This window comes from Pleurodeles waltl, chromosome 5, assembly GCF_031143425.1.
Source record: "Pleurodeles waltl isolate 20211129_DDA chromosome 5, aPleWal1.hap1.20221129, whole genome shotgun sequence".
NCBI lineage: Eukaryota > Metazoa > Chordata > Amphibia > Caudata > Salamandridae > Pleurodeles > Pleurodeles waltl.
Window position 1 is genome coordinate 24,054,883 of NC_090444.1, and position 8,740 is coordinate 24,063,622.

At 48.7% G+C, this 8,740-nt stretch overlaps 1 protein-coding gene across 1 annotated transcript in view; it reads left to right on the top strand.

Annotated features, from left to right (window-relative positions):
• Positions 1 to 8,439, top strand: part of LOC138295308 (uncharacterized) — a 124,723-nt gene extending 116,284 nt beyond the window's left edge. Inside the window, exon 8 of the mRNA XM_069233522.1 lies at positions 6,699 to 8,439. Coding sequence (XP_069089623.1) covers positions 6,699 to 8,131 — 1,433 coding nt within the window. The 3' untranslated portion in view covers positions 8,132 to 8,439. The remainder of the gene's footprint in view (positions 1 to 6,698) is intronic.
• Positions 8,440 to 8,740: the final 301 nt, after the last annotated feature.

Genomic DNA, 8,740 nt, shown 5'->3' on the forward strand with positions numbered 1-8,740 from the left:
GCTTCACCTAAGCTGTCTATGCTATCGGAGGACCTGGGTTTGACCTAGACAGGAGTCTCAGCTTAAGCACCGGCCTTGAGAGAGCCAGGCTGTGAGCCTCAAGATTTCACTAAAATGCCTTAACAGTCAGCACTGACCTTTGTCCCTTGACTGCTCAGCCTCAAACAGCAGCTTTGACTCCGGGGAGACCAAGCCAACTAATCCTTGAAGCAAAGAGGCTCCTTGGGCCTGAGATCCCAAGACCACTGCCTCCGAACTGAGCTTGATGCTGATGTCTGCTTTGAAACCAGCCTCAACACCAGCTTCATCTAGTGAGACAACACCACCACAGGAGCAAGGACAGCCCCAGATTTTAGGCATCGAAGAATATAAATGTACCATTTGATAGGCTAGATACCTGCACTGCCCCCATGGTATATGCCTGCCCGCCAACCACATCCAAAGAAAAGGAAAAGAAAATTGAATGTATGTTTGGTGAAGGAGGAATATGATGATTTCCTGGGGGAGATGCCTCCCAAGACAGAACACTCAATCCTTTGTCTCTCCATGCTGAACAGTATGACAAATTGTGGGACTAAAAACTTTAACTCAGAGAAAACAAGCGTCTTGACTCCTGGAGTAGGTAAGAGGCCACCAAAGGATCCCTTTTCTACACAGGGACAGAGCAGTGTAATGCACCACATCCGACAAGTGGCCCTAGTCTGTCGTCACCCACAAATATTGCTTGGAATGTCATAGCACAGCGCCTGCATACCAGATCTTCATAACATTATCAGCCTGGAACACTAAAGTCTGCTGCGGGGGGTGTGAATCATTGCTCCAGAAAGGAGGAACAGAACGGCTTTCAATGAATAAGAGGGCAAGCAGTATGCTCACTCTCTGTCACAGGGCAGGACACCAATACAAATACCAGATCACAGGCCACTGACCTGTTACATAGTGTCGGAGCACTTAAGATGACAACCTGCACAATGTCATCTGCAAAGACGTGACCTTCTGCCTGTCAGTCTCAGGGGCGCCTACGTACGTATCCCCATCCACCCAGCACACCCTTGCTGCTCAGGTCTGTGGTAAGTGGACATTACCAGTTCAGAGTACTATCCTTTGGGTTCACTAAAGCCTCATGCGCATTTACCAAATGCCCTGCAGTGATTGCGGCGCCTTTCAGCATCTGGACAACTGACTGATAGAGAGCAGCAGCCACCTGCAAAGCCGACCACACACTGGAGTTCATACCAACAACCAAGAAATCACATTTCTGTCCTCAGCAACCTTCCTGGGAGCCGCATTGGCAAGGCAGAGAGTGATAGCATTTCAGTCTGTTTCCTCTTTACCAGACATTGCATCCTCTGGCTGAGAATGGTTATGAAATTGCTGCAAATGATGACAACTTGCATTGCAAGAGTTCCTAATGCTCACCTTCATGTGCACTGGCTACACGGGGAGTCTTTCCACGCAACGGTCAGAAGCAATGAGTTGTTGGGTGGAACTACCGATGTTGTGGACCAAATGTAGGGGTACACTATGCGGATTGTACAGGCGAACCTTATTGGTTTCCAGGAGTAAAAGAGACGATCCTAAAAGCCCTCTTTTGTGGTAGTGTGGGCGAGCAGTTAGGCTTATCAGAGGGTAGAGCAGAGCATTTGTTGAACAGAGTCAATAAATGAGAGACACGCTCACGAAGGAACTCAAGATCAATTGTTTAGAAAAATACTTATTTTGGTTACTTTATGTTTCAACACCAAAATACTTTCAAGAGATTAAATACTGTTGCAGTTTTATGAAGATTTGCGAGTGAGTAACACTTTTAGTCAAATGCGGTTTTACGAGGTAAAGGTTCCAAGCTGCCTTTACTGCCTTGGGGTGCTTGCAATCCGTTCTCGGGGGTCCCCTGGGGATGCTGGAGGTGTAAAGTCACAGATAAGATGAGCAGTCCAGTGTTACCTGCCCGGGGTGTCTGGGAGCAGCGGTGCTACTTGAGTCTGGTTCCTGTGCACCGCACACTTGGTGACGAGGGGGGCCACCTATAAAGAGGGTGCATACAGGGACTAGGGGCACATCCAGGAGCTCCTAATGGGGGCTCAGTCGTGGGGTCCTGGGCTGGGACACTCAGGTGCGGCGGTGCTCCTGCCTCAAGACAGTGTTCTTTAGGTGACCTGCAAGCAGTGCAGCTGGATGGCGGTGAAGGATGTCCTCTGTGCTGCTGACACCCCTTCCCCGCATGTCTTCGGTTCTGCTGTTGGAGTCCGGAGTGGGCTTCAACAGGCCTTCATTGGTGTAAGGACTCCAGTACCACATTTGCTGGTGCAGCTCGGCTCCAGTTGATACTGATGTCTTCTCAATTGGAGGTGAGATCGGACTGGCCTCCTGGAGCATGGTGACCTCGTCCTGGACAGCTAGTACGTCGGTGGACCCGCTGCTCAGCAGGACTGTGAACCAGACATTGCAGTTGCTCCCTGTAGGAAGCAGGGGAGTGGCTCATCCACTCCAAGGGAGATGCTGACAGGCTGGCGAAGTGCTGGGGAGACTCTAAAGATTTTACAGTCCCCCCCAGCTGCAGGACGAGTGATGAAGTGCTTGTCGTGACAGGAGCAGATAGGCAGGCAGGGTTTTGCACCAAAAGTTTGCTAGTCATCCACAGTTCTCACGCTTCCGGCTCTTCTGTGTCCTCTTCTTCTTTGTGTCAGACAAATCTGTTCTTCTGTTGTCAGAGAGCCACCGAAGTACTCAATTTAATGACGTAGTGTGCAGAGTAGTAGCGAACGGGCTACTTACCCTTGGGGTCACTTTACCCCCTACATGACCGCCTCCTGAGGGAAGCGGGCATATTCCTATACCCGAAGGCCTCGTTCCAAGCAGACACACGATGGTGGAACCCTTCCTCGAGTGTCCACTTTGGAGAGCCCAGAGGTGGTAGACGCCTACTGTCTAATTGTCCCACCTGTCCTGGTGCCGATTGGGCCTCCGGGCAGAGGGGAGCTACCCCCAGTCTAGGGAAGACGGGATTGCATACCAAAGGCGGCAGGGCCTTTGAAGTCCCTGGCCTCGGTATGCAGATTTGATAGCCAGCCTGTTGGAGTAGGTGAAAACACCTCCCTCCGGAGCAGGCTTTGTTTCTGGCCTGGTGGCCGGCTGGTCAAGAGTCTAGTGAAGTTCAGGGAGGAGGGGCAATTCCAAAGTGCCATCTGGGTGCATATATTAATATATCCAAGGCTGGCATCAGCCTGGATTTATTAAGATGAGGGGTTTGATACCGGATACAGTAAAGGCTTCAGTGAAGCGCTTATGTAGCACGGGAACTCCTGATGATGAGTGTCTAGTATATGCCTTAAGATGGCTTCCCTGGTCACTTGCAGTGCTCAGCATTGGGGCTGGGCATCACAGGGTCCCCTCTGCTGATGCTGATAGGTCCTCACATCAAGGATAATGGACCCTGCCCTAGGGCTCTAAGGCATGCTTTATGGGTGACTTACATATACTTAGATGCAGTGATGAGGGCATGGCACACAATGGGTGTGCCATGTCCTGTTTTCACCTGGTTTGCTCCAGGACACGCAGACTATAATGGCAGCTGTGTGCATCTTGTTTTTAGGGGGGGCCCTGAGTGTGGCACAGTACGTGCTGTAGCCCTTGGGGTCCCTCTCCTCTACCCATGCCCAAGGTGCCAGGGGTACCACTTACTAGGGGCTTGCACAGTAGAGGAGTGTGCCAATTGTGCACATTGTTGCTGTTTGTAGGGAAAGAGCACTGGCACTGGGGACCTGTTTAACAGGGACCCAGTGCCCCTCAGTTGAAAAACCTCCGTACCAGTGAACAAAAAGTGAGGGTGACCATGTCCCATAGGGGTACTTTGCTACAGTTACTGGACAGGCCATTTACCAACTCTTAACTGTAGGAGGCCATTACTATAGATGCTTCCCTTATGGGATGGGGAGCGTCACCTAGTGGAACTGATCTCTTGGGCACTGCATGAATATGTTGGAGCTGATGGTTGTGCGGCTGTCATTGAAAACGTTTCACACAGTAATTTGCGGCAAAACATTGCTTATCCGGACAGATAACATGACTGCAATGTACGATGTTCAAAATAGGTAGACGCTCGCACACCCCAGCTGTCAGCTTTAACCAAACAAAAAGGAATTGGATTGTTCATCATAGTCTTGTATCCCACTGCGGAGGGCTATGCCAGTTGTTAAAGGCCATGAACCCAAGTTATAGGCCTGAGCCACAGAAGAGGGCCTTTAACAACGGTATAGCCCGAGGCAGAAGGACCATAAGGCTATTACAAAACTCCATCCCTAAGGGTAGAATTTTCTAAAGTGACCCATTGTCTGACCCATTGTCTTAAATGGAGTTTTTCACATTGCAGTGTTCTAATAACAGTTCCGCCCCCTCGCGGAACATCTTCGGGGAGTGGGCAATGACTGTGCCCCTGCTGAGGAGGACCCACCATCAAACACACAAATGGGAGATGAATCCCTCAGTACTTCGAGTACTTTTGAAGTGGGAAACACCCACTGTCGATCTGTTTGCCACCGCTAGTAAAAGATAAGACGCCCAAGCTCTGCTTTCAGATACTCAGATCCACAGTCCAGGAGCAATGCTCTCTGGATGAACTGGAGATATTTGCTTCCACCACCACTGATTCTGTGTGTAGTGAGGAGCCTGAGGTGCGCATCCATGAGACTCACTCTAACTCAGCTCCCACTTCAGCACGACAACCCTGCGTGTCTATTAACAAGCAGAGGAACATACAACTTTTTAATCTCAAGGCACTGAAACTTCCCATTTTGCACCGGAGGTCATAGAATCTGTCTAATTCATCTTCCTGAAAAGAGGCTTGTAGACCCACTACAAGATGGTGGACAAACCACCTCTTCCAGTCATTCTGTGGTGTTTACGGTATTTTCTAAAATTGGGTCTAGCATACACCTCCAATAAGGTACACTTGTCTGTATGCAGAACAGAGAACACCGGTCTCTGTTTTTAGGATTCAGTTTATTGAAGGCTTTCATAGAGGATCTAAAAAGAGTCATTCCACCAAAAACACCACCGGGTAGTTTGTGGCACTTACACTGCTCATGAGGCTCCCTCCTGAGCTGTTCTCTGCAGTTTCTTTCAGGGAAAGTAGCCTACCTCTTTAGTAGAGTTAGAGATGGAGAAACCTTTCACTCAAATTCACAAGGATCAGATCTTCCTAACAATAACCATTTTTCTCCCTTAGGTTGTCTTCCTGTTTCATGATAATCAAACCTTTGACTTACTAATTTTCTTCCCATAATCTCAGCCACTTTCAGCCCTTATGTATTGTGTAGCTTATACAAAATCCATTTGTAAAATAAAGAAACTGTTTGTGGCACAGACCCACTGAGGAAATCCTATCTCCAAGTGGGATCTTGAGCTATTGATGGTGAAGTGCATTGGTGTGTGTGATGCTAAAGCTGAACTCGCACTTCATACTGTACCCAGTGCACGTCCCACTTCAGCAAAGGAGCCGTAATGGCCTTCCTTGGACACATACCCCTTGCAGACATTTGTAAAGCTGCTGCATGGACTCACTACGCATGTCCGCACATCACCCTGTAGAGATTCACGCAGCATGCCATGCAGTCGGCTCCGCCGGCCCTTAGAAGTTTATATCGGACCTCTTCTTTGTCATCTCGTGCGCCACCGCTTTGAGTATGCTGCTTGTCAGCTACACAAGTTGGAAACTAAAGATGTTTCCTACTTCAAGCTATCAGTTTGAAGACTGTAGTGCTATAGATTCACATTCCCATCCCACCTCCCTGGTTTCGAGCTTATGTTTTAGATGTTCGCCTCTTTTTACGCATTATTACTATGGTCTCAGTGAAGCATTACGCCTGAGCGCCGTGGAGCTCCAAGGTGCTCCATAAAGCTTCTCTCACTCTTTGAGGGTTGGGGGGGAGCAATGTACAGTGGAGTCTTTGTCCTGGTGAATTGTGGGTTTTGTGGAGGGATCACGATTCTCCATGGAGCAAAACATTCACTTCAGAATAAAACAGCTTGCAAATTTTGCGCCCAACATTAGATGTTGGGAGTGTTCGAAGCATGTGAATCTACAACACTACTTGCTGTAAACTACTTCAGTTTCAGGTAAGAAACGTTTTCCTTCAGTTTTCTTTGGGCCTAGTGATGGTGTAACTTAGTCAATGTTGACAAAGTAAAGATGCTTTGAAAATAATTGATGGGAAGTAAATGTCAGAGACCGCAGATGCAAGCTGCAAATGGCAGTTCAGCCCTTGAGCGGGCACCTGTTTTTTCACTGTCCCTGTTTTTATTAAAACCCATTGTCCCTCTATTCTGCCATGTGTGTTTCTGTGAGTCGAGGTGCCACGGGTCCTGCTGCGGTGCTTGTTGCTTGCGGGGGCACGGCTGTGCTTCGTGGTGCAGTCACCTGATAGCAGAATTCATATTCTAGACTGGTGATGAACTGTGATGAAGGCTCTCTTGTGACATCTGTCTAAGCCTGTTGTTTACAAGGTTAAAACCCTAGTTTCAGTTGGTCGGACAGGTCCATAGTCTTTGTACTAGCCAGATGCAAATGTTAGCAAAAAACACTGCTTTCTAGTTCATTCTTTAGCAACCAATATGAATGTGGGGACAAGTAATTTATTTTGCACATACTTCTTATTGTCTACCTTTCACATTAATACATCTTTTCATTTGTTTCACTCCAGGTTTAAATCATTCCCAGAGCGGAAATGGATCTAAATCACTGGCACAAAGCTCTGCACCAGACTGCACTTCCACACAAGAGAAACCCAAGCAAAGGCGAAGGCCTCTAGCGAGTGCGTCCTCCATGAACGAGAGGGCTCCTGGTTTTCCCCATCGAAGAACAGGATTCAAGACAAGTTCCCCTGCCATGAAGAGGCGAAGGTTGGAGCGTCCCATACAACCCAAGAAAGAGGAGGCGCCCGCTGTTCTAGACAGCCAAGAATTTCCTGAGCATGTGCAGCGACATGCTGAGATCAGAGCTGACGACATTGACATTCTGGAAATCGAGCGAAATGAAAAGAAGACGAGGCAGCAAACTAACTGGGCTGTGAATGTGTTCAAATCATGGCTGAAGGAGCAGTTCAAGCCGGAGGAGTTCGAGAACCTGAGCAAGAGTGATCTGGCAATGATACTTCGGGAGTTCTACGCCACCGTGCGGACCTCAGACTCGCAGCATTACTCAGTGTCCAGTTACGTGTGTATGCGGGCAGGGATCAATCGATACATCAATGATCCCCCATATAGACGCAATTTCAACATTATGAGAGATTCTGAGTTCAACTCGGCCAACAACGTCTTTCTAGCGACACTGAAGAAGCTGAAGAAGGAAGGGAAGGACGCGACTGACAGCCATCCTGCCATCTCGCCCGTCGACATGCAGAAGCTGAAAAAGTCTAAGGTTCTCAACACTAACACTCCTGATGGGCTTATCCGAACGGTGTGGTTCAATATACAGATCCACTTCGCAAGGCGAGGAAGGAAGGGTCAAAGGGAACTGCCTGCCAATGCCTTCAAAATACTGACTGATCCCCAGGGCTTCAAGTATGCCACATTGGCATTTGATGAGAAAACAAAGAGCTTGTCTGATCCAAGGGAGTACAGAGGCATCATGTACGCGTCGGGCCACAAAGGGCAGTGTCCTGTCGCTGCGCTTGAAAAGTACCTGAGCAAGCTTCCACCCAACCCTTCCTGCTTCTACCTAAAAGCCAAAAGGATACCAGCGTCTCTTCTGGAGTCCACTCCTGTGTGGTATGAAAACCGCCCTTTAGGAAAAAATACCCTCGGGGGCATGATGTCTGCCCTGAGCAGAGAGGCCAATCTTAGTCGCAACTACACCAACCACAGCATTCGAGCAACCTCCATCCAGATCCTGTCCGACGCCGGACTAGAAACCAGAGAAATCATGACTCTGACTGGCCACAAGAAAGACTTATCTGTCAGAGCTTACTGGGCCCCCACGGAAGCGCAGCGGAAAACCTGGTCCCACCTCCTAACCTTGGCTGGGACCACAGCTGAGAACTCTGGGAATTCGGACACACCCTCCACCTCTGGCGGTGCCGGCAGTCAGCTTCAGCTGGCCAGCTTTGTACACTGCCGCATCCTGGGTGCGGTGTAGCGGAGTCCACTGCGGCAACATGCAGCAAGCGCTGGAGCGGGACTGTGGTTACTATAGAGTTTTAAGTTAGTTCACCATGTTGGAGTAGATCTATACCCTTTCATTGAATGTGCAGTGAGTGTGGATGTTTTCCTTCTGCTGTTTCTCCTCTTCTATCCTCATCTGACTTGTCCTTCGCTAATCTTTGCAGCTGTTCATCTCCGACCCCTCAAAACGGAATCAATATTTGCAAAAAGAGTTCACCTGTCATTTATTTTCTGCTCATGAATGAAAAACCAGACCACTACAATAAAAACTCTTCTTGTTAAGATATGCTCCACTCATCTAAAACAGATTCTAACCAGGTTTGGTTTAGGTTGGGCTTGACAGTGCAGCCATTGCCTGAAATGATGTGATCACACCAGGCAGAGCCTTAAGCAGTACTGCGAGAGGGCCTGCAGCTCCACCCACTTGTTGATTGCCTGAGTACAGAATTTGATTGGACCAAAAATGTGTCTTTCCACTGAAAAAGAGTTCTTGTATTGTAGTTTTGTCCCGTGGAAGCTTATGCTCCATGTAGCAGGACCGAGTTGGCTATGACGACAAGGTAATGATCAAGGCTATTGGTCT